Raw genomic sequence first — 20,801 nt, 5'->3', positions numbered from 1 at the left:
TTGTTAAAACCTAGAATTATGTCTATGATGAGTGTATGATGTGAGTCCTAAAAGTATGCATGAGCAACATGTTGCATAGACATTCAAAGTCTTGAAGAGTATGTACCTCTAAATGTTAATAACTTGATGATTAAAGTGCCTTTTTTTGGTTTGTTGTTGGTTTTTGGTTTTGTGTTTTCATTTTAAAATTTCTTACCTCAGGATGTGTCTTAGAATTGATGATATTTTAGTTTTAGAGAAATCCATAATACTTTAATGTTAGGGTGACAATAGCAATAAATAACAGGATGTAATCTATTGAAAGTGGGCAAATAAAGTCTCTTGATGGTTTATAAGTATGTTATGCATTGTAAAGGGGTTAATAGCTTCTTTAAAAGAAAGATTTATAGTATGGCCTGCCCAGGACCTGTAGTCCCTCACTAGGCTGAGGGAGGCTGCAGTGCACTGTGATTATACCTGGGACTAGACACTGTACTTCAGCCTGGCCAACATAGCAAGACCCAGTTACTAAAAATAGTAACAACAATAATAATAATAAATAAATAAAGAAGATTCTCAACAGAGGCCATGACTAGATCTGAATTTCATTCAGATGTTAAATGGGCAACTCAAACTACTGATTTGACCAAAAATATTTCAGTGAGAAAAATAGCTTCCACCACCCTCATTTTACATGTGTAGTTGTACTTGAAGAATACAGCTATCTATGTCTAACCTGTACCATTTAAAGAAAACTATTTAAACATTTTATTACAGGTTCTAAATGAGAAGAAACTTCAAGAGGTTGATAGTTTGTGGAAAGAATTTGAAACTCCAGAGAAAGCAAATAAAATGTAAGTAATCTTGAAACTAAGAATTTAGCAATTAACATTTAAGGTTTGTTTTCTTTTTTCCATTTCCCCCCATTCATATAATGTTACGTTCATAGTTTTCTGTTTTGAAATCTGTTTCAGGAATAATTTTGGTATGACCCTAATTATTACAGATGTTTTATTTGGAATTAGAACATAGACCATCTCAACTAACTTCTATTAGCTGCAGATTAGATTGGACAGCACCCCAAAATTGCTATTTTATAGGATATTTGGGAGCACAAATTGGTTGTGAATTAAGTATGGTAGTTTCCCCCACCCCATCTGAGGGGATTATGTTCTAAGACCTCCCAGTGGATGCCTAAAACCTCGAATAGTACTGAACCTGATTGCTGTTGGTCAGAACACATTTCAGTTCATGTCTTCCACCCACAAATTTAATGCTTTTTCCATCTTAAGTAAGCACTTAATCATCACTGTAGCTATAACTTGCAGTTTGAGGTGCAACAGAAAAACTAGCAGGAATTTCTTTTTCTTTCACAATTTCACAGATGATTCATTCTTACTGTAGATCTTAGCAACTTCAACTTCAGCATGTGAGGTTTTTTCTTTCCTTAAGTCGAGACCTGTCACCTTTTCACTTAAATAAAGGAAGCACTTTATAGCTTCTCTTTGGTTTATGTGAATTGCCACCATCACTACTCTTGCACTTTGCAGCCATTATTAAGTAAAATAAGGGTTATTGAAAATAAGCACAGTGATACCTCAACAGTTGATCAGGTAAACAGACAGCTACTAGGTGACTAATAGGGAGGGAGTGTATACAGCATGGATACAATGGACAAAGGGATGATTTACATCCCAGGCACGTGAGATTTTATTACACTACTCAAAATGGCACACAATTTAAAATTATTTATTTGTGAAAATTTTCATTTAACATTTTTGGGGCCTTTTCTAACCGTGGGTAACTGAAACTGGAAAATGAAACCACAGATAAAGGGGACTACTGTATAAAATGCTGTTAAAACTAATAATTGTCTAAAGTATGTTCTTTTTTTTTTTGAGACAGAGTCTCACTCTGTTGCCCTGGCTAGAGTGAGTGCCATGGCGTCAGCCTAGCTCACAGCAACCTCAAACTCCTGGGCTTAAGCGATCCTACTGCCTCAGCCTCCCGAGTAGCCGGTACTACAGGCATGCGCCACCATGCCCGGCTAATTTTTTTGTATATATATATTTTAGTTGTCCATATAATTTCTTTCTATTTTTAGTAGAGACGGGGTCTCACTCTTGCTCAGGCTGGTCTCGAACTCCTGACCTCGAGCAATCCACCCGCCTCGGCCTCCCAGAGTGCTAGGATTACAGGCGTGAGCCACCACGCCCGGCCAATTGTCTAAAGTATGGAATGCTGGATGATTTAACTTTTTGTTTCTCTGAGTTAATAACAGTCAAATGTCTCTTAAGTCACTATTTATTCTCTGTGACTTATACTTCTTAGCTCCCTAAGGTATAATAGAATAACTAGTAAATCCTAGAAAGGTATAACTGAGTTCCTCGAGATCTCTTGTAGATAGAGTATAACTTTGATGTCTAACTTAAGGAATGAGTGGTGGGAGAGAGAGCTGGCCTTTCGTCAAGGTAGAGTCAAAATGGCTGTTTTACCATCTGTGAATCAGCTTGTGAAATGTACCCCATTTGGTGAATATGGCCCTGGGAAGAACCTGACTTGATCCTTCTGATAACTTTTGGATTTGGAGGGATCTATTTATGATTATGAATGACATAGGGTATTTGATAATTCATCTGCTATTGCAAGGAAAAACACAAAAGAGTCAAAGGGAACTTCTTAAGCTTGCTAAAGAGTGTGAAACCCAAAGAAATGGCATACTAAACAATTACAGAAACAAAATACAGAGTTGTAGCATTTGTAGTATTAAAAATCCAAAATTTGAGAGAGCTTAAGTGTCTATCAGTAGTGGAATTATTCAATAAATTGTATATCTATAGATCTCTTGGTGGCATATGGAAAGGCCCATGGTACACTGAGAAAACCAAGCATCGAGGTAATTTAATGTGTTCCCATTTTTGTGTGTCTTTGTATATCTATATGTGCATTTATACAGGTATAGAGAGATATGAACAAAGACCTTTTTAGAAGGGTGAAAATGGAGTAAGGTTAGTGTAGAATAAGATGAAATTATTTACTTTTTTCTTAAATCTTTGTATTTTTAGTGTGCATTTAAGGGACCACCAACATGTTCCCTTAACAGGTAAGAAAACCTTGCTTAAGATGACACTGTTCTAGGCAAATAGAAGACTAGTTTTCCTTTTTAAAAGGTTATATTCTTTGCTGGATTAATCTGATTCATTGTTGTCAATGATGTATTCTTGTTGGAATTGAATCTAAGTGATCTAACTCCAATATTCGTCACTACCACTGAGACAACAATGACTGAACTGTATGTGTGTTTCTTTATATGAAATGTTACCCTGCACATAAGTGTGGTTAAAGGGGTAAAATAATGGTAAGAGGAATCAGGTCTGACAATAAGCTGTTTTTGATTGGCATTTGTACTGGGTAGACGAATGTCATGAGATTTTTGACCTAAAAGGGACTCTAGTACTTCTTGGGTCGATTCCATGCTGTGTAGTATAAGTCATCTCTGTCCAGCTTTAAGCAGCAGAGGTTATGTTGAAGCTTCAATATCTTTACTATTGGCCTAAGTTCCTTCAAATTCTCCAAGCATTACTAGCCCAATGTTTAGAAAAAAACTAGTCATTTTATCAAGAATATCTAACTTTGCGGCCGGGCGCGGTGGCTCACGCCTGTAATCCTAGCACTCTGGGAGGCCGAGGTGGGCGGATCGTTTGAGCTCAGGAGTTCGAGACCAGTCTGAGCAAGAGCGAGACCCCATCTCTACTAAAAAATAGAAAGAAATGATATGGACAGCTAAAAATATATATAAAAAAAAAAATTAGCGGGGCATGGTGGTGCATGCCTGTAGTCCCAGCTACTCGGGAGGCTGAGACAGGAGGATCGCTTGAGCTCAGGAGTTTGAGGTTGCTGTGAACTAGGCTGATGCCACGGCACTCACTCTAGCCTGGGCAACAGAGTGAGACTCTGTCTCAAAAAAAAAAAAAAAAAGAATATCTAACTTTGCACCCTGATGCCCAGTGACAGGTAAGTTCTTTTATTGGTGTGTGCTTTGGAAAACAGTCCAACGCTTCTTTCACAGCTGTGTGGCTTTTGCAGAACCATGTGCCCCCATAACGTTTCTTTCTTTTTTTAAATTCTAGAGTAAAGCTTAAACATTTTGAGAAATTTCAGGATACAGCAGAAGCATTAGCAGGTAAAGTCAAATACTAGAAGGAAACTTGCTTTTTTTTTTTTTTTTTCTTTTTTAATTTTAAATCTTGGCAATTTGTTTTCCTTATTAAAAGGTTGTTCGCTTCAGTTGCCTGAGTTAACCTTTTTCAATGTTGTCAATGATGCATTCTCATTGGAACTGAATTTAAGTGATCTGACTCAAATTCGTCACTACCACTGAGACAACATTGAGTTAGCTTTTTTTGCCATAGGGCTGGTTTCCCCCATGTGATGAGAGGTGAGGAGAAGTGGTTAAATTGATCTCCCTGTGGAAACCAACAGTATAATGCTGAAGCACAGTTCAGTAAAAGCTGTTCTACAAAGGGACCAAGGTAATGTGGTCAAGGACACAGCTCTTTGATTTTAATCCAAAGGTAAAGTTGAGAATAGCCAGGACTCACAGTTGAAAAACTAATAAGTGATAATACTAAAGTTCTCCTGGGGTATAAATTTAAATTTCAGAAAAGCATATCAATATTATCAAAACTTGTAGGGAAACTAATGGAGGTTTTATTTTTTAGTACAGAAACTGTAGAGAGGCATAAGAGTTTTATTTATTTAAAGGGTATCAGTTTTTCATTGGCTTAAATTCCATATCACAAATTAACCAAGTGCTTGGTGGTGTAATTTGAAAATGAAGGACCATAAGGAAGAATGGCTAAATAATATTGTTAATCAGCCACAGGAGAAAGGTAAGATTCTGTGAAAATTGGGAATACAACTAAATATGCTGGAATGTAACGGGCCACCCTAACGTTGGTAGAGGAGTCACCTGAAGAAAGAGCCAACAGTGTGGTCCATTACTTTATTTGTCTTTGAGACAGAGTCTTGCTCTGTCACCTCAGGAAGAATGCAGTGGCATCAACCTAGCTCACTGCAGCCTCAAACTCTTGGAATCAAAAGATCCTCCTGCCTCAGCCTCCCCAGTAGCTGAGACTACAAGAGCGTACCATCACGCCTGGCTAATTTTTCTATTTTTAGTAGAGACAGGGTCTCACTCTTGCCCAGGCTAGTCTTGAACTCCTGAGCTCAAGCAGTCCTCCTGCCTCAGCCTCCCAGAGTGCTAGGATTATAGGTGAGAGCCACTGTGCCTGCCCTATTTATTTTTAAATAAATAATGGTTTGGGGGCTGCTTCACTAACCCAGCAGAAATTGGACCCTTATACAGCCATAAAGCACAACTATAGTAATGTTAACCTGGAGTGGGTGGTTTTTTGGGGGGAGGGGTTGGTTTTTGTTTTTATAAAGAGATAGGGTCTCACTGTGTTGTCCAGGCTGAGGTACAGTGACGTGATCATAGCTCACTGCAGCCTCTAACTCATGGGTTACAAGTGGTCCTCCTACCTCATTGTCCTGAGTAGCAGGAACTACAGGTGAGCACCACAACACCTGGCTAATTTTTTTAGAGACAGGGTCTTACTATGTTGCCCAGGCTGTCTTAAACTCCTTTAACGTATGAAATTTTTTAAGAGAGAGTTCTATTCATCACAGCTTTAAGTATGGGTAGAATTAAAATTCCAAACAAGATTATGTTAGCTATACCCCAACTCTAGGGGGCATTGTTCACATAGACTGTAATATGAACAGCTCCTCCTGGCCTTGTAAAGTGCTGCAGTCCTGATCCCAAATAGCCTCTTCTGTTCTTCTGGGGTTTTCTTTCCCCTTGATAATAAACGACTGTTATTTATTTAGTGTATAATCTGTGTTTCTTTTTTTTTTTTTTAATGAGCTTTTATGAATCTATATTTCTGACCAATTCTTACTAAACTATTAAATGGACAAGCTCTGCCTTTACCCAAAGAAAAAGCAAATTTTTACTATTAATAGCTAATACATGATTGTCAGATGTATGCTTATTTCACAATTGTTTAATCCTTGGAACAATCCTATATGATAGATACTATTATCTATATGTTACAGATTATAAAACGTGAGACTTGAGCAGTATTTCTGAATTCGCCTACCAAGCTTCTTTGTATTGTTTACATTAATGTAAGATAGATGAGGAAAATGCCATACTAGGTGAGAATTTAAAGTCAAACCTCCCCAGTCTAAGCTGCATGAGGGTGAAGACTGTTCTTCACTGTCACATCCTTAGATTCTAGCACAGAACATGGCAATAGAAGATTTATAATAAATATTTTTGAGTAAATGAATGAAAGTAGCGAGCTCTGTCGGGAATCTAGTCATAGAAACCTCTACAGTGGCTTTTCATATTTTTACCAGGAAGTTGAATGAACATTATCTTATTAAGAGAGTAGAGTCCTTTCCTGGGAATTAATTTCTCACTGCCTGTTAGAAGACAGTTTTGACGTGACAGAACTGAGTAGCTGTAGATGTCACAGCATACGTTTTAAACTCCACTGACTTAGAATGAGTCTGATGGGGTATGATGTCAAGACTATTTTTTGTCAAATGTTCATATATGCCATTTGCATGGACAGGTTTATTTTTATTCTTGATCATATTTTCAACTTGAAAGTCTTAGAAATCATCACGGGAAAATCTGGGGTCAGCCCACTTTTGGGTAATGTTGGAGGACTATTAGGGAATCCTGAAAATGGCTGGTATAGGAGATTGAGGAAAGACTCAGCCTCCCCTTATCCCTATAATCATCCCTATATACCATCCTTTACAAATACATATTATGGGTATTTCACAATCTAATTAACAAACTTTTGATAAAGAGAAGTATTTGTAAATGTTTGAATCACCTAGAGTAGACATTTTTACTTTTTAAGAAATAAATTTTAAATAAGGGAGAATACTCGGTTAAATTAAAAGTAGATCATATGGAAAACTGACAACTAGAAGCAGGAAGCTAAATAAATTTCTTAAATTATTAAAGAGGATTTTAAATTTACAAGGAAAGAATAAAAGCAAGACAGTTATTAGAAAGTTAGATAATAAATCATTGTTGTACAAAATGGATAAGATTAGCGTCCAGAACTGTATGGTGGCCAGATGCCTTTTGTCCTCACCTTTATGATCTTCTCATGTAACACATGTAATTCACATACCTGGTTGATTAAGCGCAAACTGCCTTGGAAATTGTGACAGACCTTCCTTCCTGCCAAGCATACTGTTACCTCAGAAAAATATCAGAAGAGATATTAGTTTATGTGGGTCCAGATGATGGAAGCATAAGTCTAAGAAAGGGTGAGAGTTATAAAGCAGCAGAGTTAGAACTTGCCAGAAATGAAAGCAATCTCAAAATAGATTAAGTTGCCTTCAGTAGTAAGTTTTCCATTGTTGGAAGTTTACAAGCAGAGGCCTAATGAAACATCTGTATTGGAGATTAGCAAAGATAAGGCCTCCACTTAAACATGCTTATGTGGTGGAATAGCCTTGAAAATGATTGCACACTTTTTTAAAAACCAGTTTTAACATAATTTTAGTGTATTTCACAATCTGTTCACAATTTCAGTCTATCTGAAATGACAAAGGAGAATTAATCTATTTGTCTTCCCCGAATAGATTGTTTCTAAGATTTCATGATAGTCTCTCTGAGTTCATGAGAAGATTCTTGTGGCCTGGGTTATCCCCTAGTTCTGGAGCAGAACTGAGGGTGGGAAGATAAAATGGGATTGTGAAATGTGTACTTTTTGAAACATTTATACATTTATCATTTCATTTTAGAAGTAATGTTAAATTTCGGCCTTTTGAAAGGAAGTGTTTTGGTTTATTTTCTTAAATTAAGACATATTCTCACAATTAAAAATCTAAGAGTTGGCCGGGCGCGGTGGCTCACGCCTGTAATCCTAGCACTCTGGGAGGCCGAGGTGGGCGGATCGTTTGAGCTCAGGAGTTCGAGACCAGCCTGAGCAAGAGCGAGACCCCACCTCTACTAAAAATAGAAAGAAATTATATGGACAGCTAAAAATATATATAGAAAAAATTAGCCGGGCATGGTGGCGCATGCCTGTAGTCCCAGCTACTCGGGAGGCTGAGACAGGAGGATCGCTTGAGCTCAGGAGTTTGAGGTTGCTGTGAGCTAGGCTGACGCCACGGCACTCACTCTAGCCTGGGCAACAGAGTGAGACTCTGTCTCAAAAAAAAAAAAAAAAAAAAAAAAAATCTAAGAGTTAACTCTTCTGTTTTTCTTTTTCCTGAAAAGCATTCACAGCTCTGATGGAGGGCAAAATCAATAAACAGCTGAAGAAAGTTCTGAAGAAAATAGTAAAAGAAGCCCATGAACCTTTGGCTGTAGCTGATGCTAAACTAGGAGGGGTCATAAAGGTAAAGTCACAATTTTGTGTGTGTGTGCTTGCTAGTGAGATCTGAGCACACTGACTACAAAGCCTAGTCTTTGTTATAAGTTGTCAGTAGTTTTTTTATTTATTTATATTTATTTATTTATTTATTTATTTTTTGAGACAGACTCACTTTATTGCCTGGGCTAGAGTGTAGTGGCATCCTTATATATAGCTCACAGCAACCTCAAACTCCTGGGCTCAAGCAATCCTCCTGCCTCAGCCTCCTGAGTAGCTGGGACTACCAGGCGTATACTACCACACCTGGCTAATTTTCTGTTTCTTTAATAGAGATCAGGGTCTCGCTCTTGCTCAGGCTGGTCTTAAACTCCTGGCCTCAAGTGATCTTTCCACCTCAGCCTCCCAAAGTGCCAGGATTATAGGCGTGAGCCACTACACGCAGCCAAGTTGTCACAAGCTCGTATACTTGATCTTTCTTCTCTAGGCTATGTAATAATTGATTTCCGTTAGGACCAGCAGATCCAAACATACGAGTAATGCCTATTCATTATAGAAAATACAAACAAAAAATGATAAAAATTAGCTTTAGCTCTGCTACCCATATATTAACACCTTATGTATATCCTGCCATATTTTTGTTTAGCCACATTTTTTTAAGCATATAAGCATTCCTTTCTCTCTGCATTCATGCCAGCATCTATTGTTTTTGGAATTTTTTGATAAATGCTATTCTGACTGGGGTAAGGTGATGTCTTACTGTGTTTTTAATTTGCATTTCCCTTATGATTAGTGACATTGAACATTTTTCATATGTTTATTGGCCATTTGTCCTCTTTGGGAAGCTTCTGTCCATGTATTTTTTTTTTTTTTTTTTTTAGACAGTCTTGCCCGGGCTAGAGTGCTGTGGCATCAGTCCAGCTCACAGTAACCTCAAACTCCTGGGCTCAAGAGATCCTTCTGCCTCAGGCTCCTGAGTAGCTGGGACTACAGGCATGCGCCACCATGCCCGGCTAATTTTTTTTTTCTATATGTTTTTAGTTGTCCATATAATTTGTTTCTATTTTTAGTAGAGACGGGGGTCTCACTCTTGCTCAGACTGGTCTTGAACTCCTGAGCTCAAACAATCCTCCCGCCTCAGCCTCCCAGAGTGCTAGGATTACAGGCATGAGCCACAGTGCCCGGCCTTTGCTCACTTTTTAATAGGGTTTGTGTTTTTTTCTTGCTGATTTGCTTGAGTTCTTTGTAAATTCTGGTTATTGGCCCTTTGTTGGATGTATAGCTTGCAAATATTTTCTTCCATTCTGTAGGTTGTCTATCTGCTCTGTTGAGTGTTTTCTTAGCTGTGCAGAAGCTTTTTATTTAATCAAATTCTATTTATTTTTGTTGTTGACCAACATTTTTTTCTTTCAACAAAAATGAGGTCCTTACATTTTTTTAAACACATTTGTTTTTCCGAAGCCAAACTGTATCCAGCTTTATTAAAAATACTTTTCATAAACATTCATGGTATTTCAGGCAGAACGTGGGCAGTTGTTAACAGTATGCAACAATTTGCAAACTCCCATCTTCAATGGACTACCAAAATCAGAAAGCTACTATAAAACCCAAGGAAGTCTTCATTTGATGCTCTAAACAGGGAAAGGTTAGAATGAGGGTTGACATTTCATTTTTTTTGAACAACTTTTTACAGGCTTACCCTGACTTTTTCAGGAAATGAAATGAAAATGTCAGAATTTATCAGAAGATCCGCAATCTAGAAACTGAACTGCTGCTCTTTTGGGGGATGCCATCTCAGTGGCATCACTGGAAAGTCCAGATTACTTGACACTACTGGTAACCAATTATTGGGGGTCAGGTTCCTAGGGGTGTCTGAGTTTAAGGGAGTTAAAAGTATGCTGAAGGCAGAAAGGAAGAATAGGACATAAAAACAAATTAGTTTTTCCATACCACAAGACATTTGTGCAAATGTGGCTATGTGTTAATGTCAGGGAAGCCCCCTTCCTGAGAGCCAAGAGAAAGTCTCTCAAAACTAGAAGGGAAAGGTGTTTTCCCTACATTGGTCTAGCTTTGTGGACATTCTGTTAGTGGCATGCACCTTCCTCAAAAAACAATGAAGTGTTCTGTGTGCTACCAACACAGCTTTAAAAAAAGTAAAACAAAATTCTGCATTTTTATAAAACTCGATAAAAAATAATATTTTAAACTCTACAGTCACCAGAAGTACACAGTTATTAAAAATGCTCACACTTCACTTGGCATCTCCAGTGCCTTTCAGCTTTCTGTGCCTGGTCTGTTTTGGCATCTCCATTTCCTACTGGGTTATTCGCCTCCTTGCCAGCTTCAGCTTTCCTCTTTTTCCCTTTGGGTATCTTCTCTCCTTTTGCAGGGTCCTTTTTAGGCTTGGGCTTTGGCTTTGGGAACAGCAGGTTTAGCAGACAACCTTGCAGATCTTCTCTGTCGTTCATCCTTTGCCTTGGCTTTATCTCCTTTAACGTCTCCTTCAGCCTTTCTCTTAGGCATGGTGATGGTGGTAGGACTTAGGCACTGGGCTCAGGAATGTAGTGGCGTGTGGATTTTGGTCGGTCCAGGGGTTGTTCTCACGTCTTCTTCCTAAACACATTTTAAAATGTGTTTATTAGAAAACCTTAATAGGGGGCATAGTTGCCAGAGATGAAACATAAAATGAAAGTGGATAGACTGGTGGTAGCTCACGCCTGTAATCCTAGCACTCTGGGAGGCCGAGGTGGGAGGATCGCTCCAGGTCAGGAGTTCGAGACCAGCCTGAGCAAGAGTGAGACCCTGCCTCTACTAAAAATAGAAAGAAATTATCTGAACAACTAAAAATATTTGAGACTCTGTCTCAAAAAAAAAAAAGTGGATAGACTGGAAAAGTAGCCTCCGAAATACAGAAAACAGAACAGTTCAAGAGCCAGTTATGATGGGTTTGTTCCTCATTAGTTACAGTAGATAAATATTCAGTAATAGGTTAATTATTTTGATCATAAACATACCTCTGATTCATGAAGTGAGGATTATGTTATGTCATTGGTCTCTTCAGGTAGGAAAGAACCATTTGAAATGGCAGGTATGGGCTAAAGAGGTTTTTAAGGGGGTTTTGGGAAGTTAGAATTATTAATTTAAGAAGTTTATTTGAATAGGTTACTTCCAATACTGTCAAGTGATTAGGTTTTCTGCGATACCAATCTTTGCATCTTTTGAAGTGACCACAAATCCTCATATTTTTCTGTTAAAAACCACAAATTTAGCATATTATAAAGTGAGCGAACATTTTCAATATCAAGGAACTGAAGCATCATTCTAAGTTGAGTTTTGCTTATACACATTGTACTCAAGAATGAAATCCTGAAGAATATATGATAAACAATACTGTTTGACTGGGTTTGTACACATGTGGTATGATACATAAACAGTAGAAGGCACACAGAAGGGCATGTTGCTTAACAATGGGATTATGGATATCTGTAATTTTTTCTTTTCGTTTTCTCTATTTAAAAAACTTTAATACTGACTATCACTTGTATACTCAGAGATGTAATATATACAATTTTGCACATATCTGTCATTATTTCCACGGATGAACTAGAACTATGTAGAACTGTATGGAGAAGTTAACACCGGTGCAAAGTAAAAAAGTGAAAGTGTACAAGAAAATCATTACTCTATTTGTGGGGTATAAAACATTTAAACTATATTTTTAAAGATTTGTGTAAGTATATTTGTGTATACACGTTAACATGTATATATTTGGAAGTATTTAAGGGATGTTAATATTTATCTTTAGGGAAAGGGCCTATGGCTTACAACATCAGTACCCTTCTCTATAGTACTTACAAGATTAAAAATCTTTTGTATATGTTACCTTTATTTTTTATTTATTTATTTTTTTGAGACAGGGTCTCTTTCTGTTGCCTGAGATAGAGTGCAGTGGCGATATCCTAGCTCATTGCAACCTCAAACTCCCCGCCTAAAGCAATCCTGCTGGCTCAACCTTGTGAGTTCTGGAACTACAGGCGCGTGCCACCACATGCAGCTCATTTTTCTGTTTTTTGTAGAGACAGACAGGTCTTGCTGCGTTCCTCAAGCCGGTCTTGCCTCAAGCTGGTCGTGAACATCTGGCCTCAAGTGGTCCTCCCACCTCAGCCTTCCAAAGTGCTAGGACTATAGGCATGAGCCACCACACCCAGACATAACTTTATATTTTAAAAAAGAAGTTAACATAAGGTGGTAAAAGATCCCCTCAAACCAACAAACAGGAATAAGAAAAACTATACATAGTCAAATTAATATTCATCTTTTGTAGTTTTTGGTTTATATAGCCAAGCAGCCTTCTGGAAGCTTGTCAGTTTTGACTTTCACCAACAATGCACTCAAGTGTTATGCACACTAGAAACTATACTTTTCTAGAAACTGAAAAATGTGTATATTTAAATCAGTGCTATTTTAACATTTAAGAAATAATCTCAGAGGCCGGGTGCAGTGGCTCAAGCCCAGCACTCTGGTTTACTGAGGCAGGAGGATTGCTCGAGCTCAGGAGTTTTAGACCAGCCTGAGCAAGAGTGAGACCTTGTTTCTACTTTAAAAAAAAAAAAGAAAGAAAAAAAAATTAACCTGACACTGTGACACACACCTGCAGTCTCAGCTACTCAGGAGGCTGAGGCAGGAGGATCACTGGAGCCCAGGAGTTGGAGGTTGCAGTGAGCTACGTTGATGCCATTAGACTCTACCGAGGGTGGGACAGAGCAAGACTCTGTCTCAACAACCAAAAAGAAAACAAAAGAAAGAACCTCAAGAATGGTTTTTTTGGCCGGGTGCGGTGGCTCACGCCTGTAATCCTAGCACTCTGGGAAGCCGAGGTGGGCGGATCGTTTGAGCTCAGGAGTTCGAGGCCAGCCTGAGCAAGAGTGAGACCCCATCTCTACTAAAAATAGAAAGAAATTATATGGACAGCTAAAAATATATATAGAAAAAATTAGCCGGGCATGGTGGTGCATGCCTGTAGTCCCAACTACTCGGGAGGCTGAGACAGGAGGATCCCTTGAGCTCAGGAGTTTGAGGTTGCTGTGAGCTAGGCTGACGCCACGGCACTCACTCTAGCCTGGGCAACAAAGCCAGACTCTGTCTCAAAAAAAAAAAAAAAAAAAAGAATGGTTTTTTTTTTTTCTTTATTTGATACAGATGTTCTTATTCTTGTAGGAAAAGCTGAATCTCAGTTGTATCCATAGTCCTGTTGTTAATGAACTTATGAGAGGAATCCGTTCACAAATGGATGGATTAATCCCTGGGGTAGAACCACGTGAAATGGCTGCTATGTGTCTAGGATTGGCCCACAGGTAAGAATTACTATAGAAAATGATCTAAGAAATTAAAAATACTGATTTAATCTTCATAACAACCTTATAAGGATAGTAGTAATATCTTCATTTTACAGATAAGGAAACTAATGCCCATAGTCAATACAGCTGTTAAATGGTAAAGTTAGGATTTGAAGCCAGGCAATCTGGCTCCATTGCCCGGACTCGTAAAACTTCATCAAAGGAATTCTCTAGTCTTGGATCTTACATTTCTTGGGTTTTCTTTTTCTTTTATCTCTGCTAGGTCATATGCCACTCCTCCATCCACTTGCCTTCTCCCCAGATTTTCTCACCTGCTGTGGTCTCCTCTTTCATTGTGTGTGTGTGTGTTGATTGTTTTACTCTGATTTTTAATAAGTTTTTAGAACAAGGCAAAGAGAATTACATTAATTCTACCGCATTTAACTAGATATCCCTTAAAGTAGGCATTATTGCTATGTTAGATATGTTGATGAAAAGCTTGATATTCTGTGAAATTGAACTAAACAGGATTTGTGGGAAAAAATAGAGTAATGGGCAGATAACTCAATCTGTGCAACTTTGTAATCAAAGCACTCTCATTAAGGTTTGTTTATTAATAGCCCTGATAAAATTATTACCACCGTTTAAAAGACACCTTGATATTAAATGCTATAGTAAAAAAGGTTTGTACCCATAAATTTTAAAAGGTGAGCATAGACTGATGAAAGGGTTGAAACTGCTGAGTTACAGATATAAGAGCAAAAAGCACAAAGGTCAGGAAGAACTTTGTAAAAAAGCATTTGTAAGCGAGAACAAATAGTAAAAGTGAGTCAAGATCCAAAATTGTGATTAATCTGCATTGTGTATAGCAGTGGTTCTTTATCAAGGGCAATTAGGTGTGGGGGGGGGCGGACATCAGCAATGTCCACAGACATTTTTGGTTGTTATAAACTGGGAATGGGGAATGGTCTCTGACTAACATCTAATGGGTAAAAATCAGGGTCATATAATGTGCAGCGCAACCCCCTACGACAAGAATTATGAGGCCCAAAATGTCAATAGTACTGAGATTAAGAAACCTTTATGTACAATATCCTTCCTCCACAGCTTTCTGTTTTCAGATGTTGAGTGCTGTGAATGTCTTACCTAGTGGTAGAAAGCATTAATGTGCTGCAAAAAAAGTCACGTAAACCAGTATCACTTTTGAACTACACAGCATTATCCTCTTTTTATAGTCATTCATACATAAACTAATTCATTCATGTTACAGAAATACAGATTGTAGCAGGAAAGATGTATTTTTTTTCAATGTGTACTTTCTGGTCTTGTATAGTGCCTTCCTGTTTAACTGATTTTCCCACATACAAAACCTATAAACAGTATAGCTCTAAGGAAGGGCATTTGGGCAAAAAAGAAATTTAATTTAAAGATGTTAATTTAAATGCTTTTCCTAGGTGCTATCTTACTAATTCATTTTCTTCCTTCTCCCCAGCCTGTCTCGATACAGATTGAAATTTAGCGCTGATAAAGTGGACACAATGATTGTTCAGGCAATTTGTAAGTATAGTACATGCAAAGCCTAGTCTTGTTGCTCTGTTTGTGCTTTTTTCCTACTAGTACAACTGTATCTTTTGTGATTCTACCTGTTGAGAAAGAGAAAGGAAATGAGCTAGAACTTTTAGTAATTAAAGTAGATAAATTAGAAAATGCAAAATAAAAAAGAGGAAAACTACCCATAATTTGACTAGTTAGAGATAATGTGACTCACATTATTAACGTTATATAAATTGATTCATTCATGTTTTTTCCACAGAAATGTTAAAAACCACAAGTGGAATCTATGTAGTTGTGTAGTCTGCTTTTTTTCAGTTGGTTTTATAATAGGTTGTTCTACCCATGACATTAAATGATTTTTTATAAATAACAAAGTCTCAGCATTTTCTAATTTTAAAAATCCCTTCAACCAGCAATTCTATTCTAGATAATATACCCAAAAGAATTAAAAGCAGGGACTTGTCCAGGCGCAGTGGCTTACACCTGTAATCCTAGCACTTTGGGAGGCTGAGGCCAGAAATTTGGGGTGCCAGCCTGGGCGACGTAGTGAGATCTGGTCTCTACAAAACAATTTAAAAAATTAACAAGAGTGTGGCAGCACCTGGATTGCTACCTACTGGGGAGGCTGGGGCAGAAGGATCTCTTGAGCCCAGGACTTCAAGGCTGCAGTGAGCTAGTATTGTGACATTGCACTCAAGCCTGGGTGATGGAGCAAGACCTTGTTTCTTGTTTTTGTTTTCGTTTTTGTTTTTTTGAGAGGAGTTCTCCCGCTCTTGCTCAGGCTGGTCTCGAACTCTTGAGCTCAAACCATCCACCCGAGTCGGCCTCCCAGAATGCTAGGATTTTTTTTTTTTTTTTTTGAGACAGAGTCTCACTCTGTTGCCCAGGCTAGAGTGAGTGCCGTGGCGTCAGCCTAGCTCACAGCAACCTCAAACTCCTGAGCTCAAGCGATCCTCCTGTCTCAGCCCCCCGAGTAGCTGGGACTACAGGCATGCGCCACCATGCCCGGCTAATTTTTTTCTATATATATTTTTAGCTGTCCATATAATTCCTTTCTATTTTTTTTTTTAGTAGAGGTGGGGGTCTCGCTCTTGCTCAGGCTGGTCTCGAACTCCTGAGCTCAAACGATCCGCCCACCTCGGCCTCCCAGAGTGCTAGGATTACAGGCGTGAGCCACCACGCCCGGCCCAGAATGCTAGGATTATAGGCGTGAGCCACCACGCCCAGCGAAGACCGTTTCTTAAAAATAATAATAAAAAAAAAAAAAAAAACAGTGCAGAGACTCAGTTCCTTGTACCCCCATGTTCATAGTAGCAATATTTATAGTATAATAGCCAAATGGTGGGAACAACCCAAATATCCTTAACAGATAAATGAATAAACATAGTATCCTATATACAGGTTGAGCATCTGTTATCCAAAGTCCAAACCACTCTAAAATCGGAAACTTCTTTGAGTGCTGACATGAAGTCACAAGTGGAAAATTTCACACCCGACCTTGTGTATAGTCAAAACTTAAGTTTTGTGCACAAAATTATTTAAAATATTATATAAAATTAACTTCAGGCTATGTACATAAGGTATATATGAATTCTGAATTTTGTATGTGGACTTTGGGTTCCATCTCCAAGATAATGTCCTCATGTGTATGTAAATATTTCAAACTCTGAAACACTTCTGCTCCCAACCATTTTGGATAACAGATACCCGACCTGTACACACAATGTAATGTCATGCAGCCTTAAAAAGGAATTTAGTTCTAATATGCCCTACAACGTGGATAAAACTTGAAAACATGTTGAGTGAAATAAGGCAATCACAAAAGGACAAATATCGCACGATCCCACTTATATAAGGTACCTAGAATAGGCAAATTCATAGAGACAGAAAGTCGTATAGTACTTCTATATATAGTCATAATATTACCAGAAGTTGGGGGAAGGTTAGAATAAGGAGTTATTGTTTAATGGGTGCAGAGTTTTTAGATTGAAATGCTAAAAATGTCCTGGTAATGGTTGCACAACATTGTGAATGTACTTAATGCCACTGACTTGTACATTTGAAAATGGTTGAACTGTTACATTTTATGTTGTGTGTGTTTTACCACAATAAATCCCTTTTTTCCTGTCTTCATTTTAATCTACTGTAGCCTTGTTAGATGACTTGGACAAAGAACTAAACAACTATATTATGCGGTGTCGAGAATGGTATGGCTGGCATTTCCCTGAATTAGGAAAAATTATTTCAGACAATTTGACATATTGCAAGTGTTTACAGAAAGTTGGTGAGTAATTTCTTCATCCTTTAAGGAGTTAAAAACAAATTAATTTGGTTGTATGCTAAAATGCAAGTTATAGTATTAAACAACATTCTCAGGGTTTTTTTACTATTTTTATGTACTTGGGAAATGTAGCAATTTAATGTCTGTTAGATTTCAAGAACAAAATGAATTTTAACTTTGATATTGATGGTCTGTGCAACAGAGAACATAGTTCTTTAATTTGGTTTTTCTTAAAATGGCTTCTTATGGTAAATATCAGTAACTTTGCCATTAATAGGGACAACTGTAGGCTTAGGTGAGTCGTAATAGAACATTAATAATACCTAATACTAATAGTAGTTCTGCTATCTACATTATGGATGTTATATCCTAATAGTATAGTAATACTATTGGTAGAGGAACCTCATGATTGTTAATAAATATGGATTACTTGGCTCATGTTATATTACCATATAACCATCTTAAGAATTATCAATCTTAGCTTCAATCAAAAATTGTCTATTATGATACTGTTACTCCTGTCTTTAAGTTTTTCCTCCTTTTCTGAAATAAGTTTTAGTGGGATATTTCGTTTTATTTTTACACTTGATTTGTTTTTTGGAGGGAGGTGATGGGGAGACATTTTATCTCTAAAATCAAACCTTTAAATAAGGAAAATCACTAGGTCAAACTTGTTTACTTTTTGTTTTGTTTAGGCATCCTTTTCATTGGCTTATCTCTACTTTTTCTTTTGACTATTTGGTGGATTTTAAATAATTTGTTGAAGAGTGATTCTCCCTCATCCTCTGCAAACATTCCATAGGCGATAGGAAGAACTATGCCTCTGCCAAACTTTCTGAATTGCTACCAGAAGAAGTTGAAGCGGAAGTGAAAGCAGCTGCAGAAATATCTATGGGAACTGAGGTTTCAGAAGAGGATATTTGCAATATTCTACATCTTTGCACCCAGGTAAATTGTATTCATGCAGAATCTAGTGGTGTTACCAGCTCTATGATGCTAATTTTCTGATGGCAATGATGATTTTTACACTCATTGTTCACCTGATAACACAGATATGAAGGTGTTCAGTCACTACCTCTTCTGATGCCATCATGATTTCTGTATTTAAAGGGGGAAATATATACTAAAATGAAATAATTTGTATTGTTAGCATGGTCTGAATAATAACCAAAAATCCATTAACAAGAGAGAAGTATGGGTTGAGTTATTTAATTCTGAGTTTTATATCTATGGCTTGTAGTAGTTTTTTCCCCCTCAAATTTGGAGATAGCTGTATAGAAATCACAGAGGGTGACACAAATGTCTATTCCTTGAAATATTTTAAAATATAGTAATATTGCCTAACATTTTCAGACGGTGTACTAAGTAGTTTATATACATTATATAATAAAGTCCTCATAGTGGCCATTTTATTTTATTTTTGAGATAGAGTCTCACTCTGTTGCCCAGGCTAGTGTGCCCTGGTGTCAGCCACACTCACAGCAACCTCAAACTCCCGGACTCAAGCAGTCTTCCTGCCTCAGCCTCCTGAGTAGCTGGGACTACAGGCATGCACAATTTATCTTTTTCTTTTTGTTGCGATGGGGTCTCGCTCTTGCTCAGGGTGGTCTGGAACTCCTGAGCACAAGCAATCCTCCCACCTCGGCCTCTCAGAATGCTAGGATTACAAGGCATGAGCCACCGCTCATGGCTATAGACATAATGAATTTTATACTGTTTGTACTCATAAGGTATTTGTGACTTACTCATTTTATTCCTTTACTTCAAGGTGATTGAAATCTCTGAATATAGAACCCAGCTCTATGAATATCTACAAAATCGTATGATGGCCATTGCACCCAATGTTACAGTCATGGTTGGGGAATTAGTTGGAGCACGGCTTATTGCTCATGCAGGTGATGGTTTTAATGTAATTTGCAAACAAGAGTTTAAAGTTGAGTTTTCTGGCTAAGTTTTTTTGTTTGTTTGTTTGTTTGTTTGTTTAAATCTTGACAGTAAGTAAGGAAACTTTAGGTAACTAAAATATAAAGTAGGTGGTATATAGGTGAGGGCTAAGGGCCAAGTGTTCAATGATGATTTTTATTTGTTTGCCTGATTTCCTTTTGGATAATGAAGGCATCTTTAGTCACTACCTCTTCTGAGACACTTCTGGCCCATTGTTAGAAGTTTGTTATGGCTTATTAGAATAATCAGATGAATGGAGGATAAAATCAATTAACATTTTCATTTATTTATTTTTTTGAGACAGAGTCTCGCTCTGTCGCCCTGGCTAGATAGAGTGCCATGGCGTCAGCCTAGCTCACAGCAACCTCAATCTCCTGGGCTCAAGCAATCCTCCCGCCTCAGCCTCCCGAGTAGTTGGGACTACAGGCATGCACTACCATGCCCGGCTAATTTTTTCTATATATTTTTTAGTTGTCCATATAATTTCTTTCTATTTTTTTAGTAGAGACAGGGTCTCACTCTTGCTCTGGCTGGTCTTGAACTCCTGAGCTCAAACAATCCACCCGCCTCGGCCTCCCAGAGTGCTAGGATTACAGGCGTGAGCCACCATGCCCAGCCCATTTTCATAATATTAAAAACTCATCCAACCAAGATTTGACTCTAATTTTAAGAAATCACAAGTGTTGTGTACTCTTGATTATCTCTGTTTTTATTGAGTATGCTGTTTTAATATATGTGACTTTCAAAAATATTTTGAATAACTGATTTGTAATAAAAACACCATGTATGGTGATATTATAAGGAATGATATGCTACCATTAAAATTCTGTATAATTAAATACCTGCAAATAAAATGAAGTACTAACTCATTTTATATTACTGGAGACATTGTTATAATCAGTCACAGCAAATCTTATTATCTACATGAAAGTGTTTAAAATGGAATAACTCCTTTAGCTGCATCGTTAATCAGATGAATAATTTCATTCAAGTGCCCTCACCTACAAGATCAGATGGTTTCATCCTCTTTACCCACAGTTTCATGGTATAACTAAAATTGTAGCATAAGAGATGCAGGGATTAACAAAAGTATATGTTTGTTGCACTTTAAAAAATGTCTCTAGTAGTTGAGTTCACAGCATCAATGTTGAGTGTTTTCTGATACAATATATTCTATGCAGCAAATGCAACTAAGCAGCAACTTGGTAACTTATTAGTGTAATAGCACCCCCCTCCTCAATCCATGGGGGATACATTCCAAGTGTCTGTCTCTCTCTCCCTCTCCCTCTCTCTCCC

General features: G+C 37.7%; 1 protein-coding gene, 4 non-coding genes and 1 pseudogene across 5 annotated transcripts in view; 5 read left to right on the top strand and 1 right to left on the bottom strand.

Annotated features, from left to right (window-relative positions):
• The window catches only part of NOP58 (NOP58 ribonucleoprotein), a 33,797-nt gene that overhangs the window by 4,977 nt on the left and 8,019 nt on the right, over window positions 1–20,801 (top strand). The window contains exons 2-9 of the mRNA XM_069468619.1: window positions 757–833; window positions 4,110–4,162; window positions 8,297–8,418; window positions 13,608–13,744; window positions 15,219–15,283; window positions 17,430–17,564; window positions 18,364–18,509; window positions 19,330–19,456. Of these exons, the coding sequence (XP_069324720.1) occupies window positions 757–833; window positions 4,110–4,162; window positions 8,297–8,418; window positions 13,608–13,744; window positions 15,219–15,283; window positions 17,430–17,564; window positions 18,364–18,509; window positions 19,330–19,456 (862 nt within the window). The remainder of the gene's footprint in view (window positions 1–756; window positions 834–4,109; window positions 4,163–8,296; window positions 8,419–13,607; window positions 13,745–15,218; window positions 15,284–17,429; window positions 17,565–18,363; window positions 18,510–19,329; window positions 19,457–20,801) is intronic.
• On the top strand, window positions 3,177–3,265 carry LOC138388077 (small nucleolar RNA SNORD70). Its single transcript, XR_011234066.1, has one exon. It is a non-coding gene; the product is annotated as a small nucleolar RNA SNORD70 (small nucleolar RNA).
• LOC138388078 (small nucleolar RNA SNORD70) lies at window positions 4,286–4,372 on the top strand. The gene has a single exon (XR_011234067.1). It is a non-coding gene; the product is annotated as a small nucleolar RNA SNORD70 (small nucleolar RNA).
• LOC138383582 (non-histone chromosomal protein HMG-17 pseudogene) lies at window positions 10,642–10,913 on the bottom strand (annotated as a pseudogene).
• Window positions 18,567–18,653, top strand: LOC138388117 (small nucleolar RNA SNORD11B). Its single transcript, XR_011234080.1, has one exon. It is a non-coding gene; the product is annotated as a small nucleolar RNA SNORD11B (small nucleolar RNA).
• Window positions 19,624–19,707, top strand: LOC138388111 (small nucleolar RNA SNORD11). The gene has a single exon (XR_011234078.1). It is a non-coding gene; the product is annotated as a small nucleolar RNA SNORD11 (small nucleolar RNA).

Source organism: Eulemur rufifrons, chromosome 1, assembly GCF_041146395.1.
Source record: "Eulemur rufifrons isolate Redbay chromosome 1, OSU_ERuf_1, whole genome shotgun sequence".
Lineage (NCBI taxonomy): Eukaryota > Metazoa > Chordata > Mammalia > Primates > Lemuridae > Eulemur > Eulemur rufifrons.
This window is presented reverse-complemented; position numbering and strand designations above follow the sequence as displayed.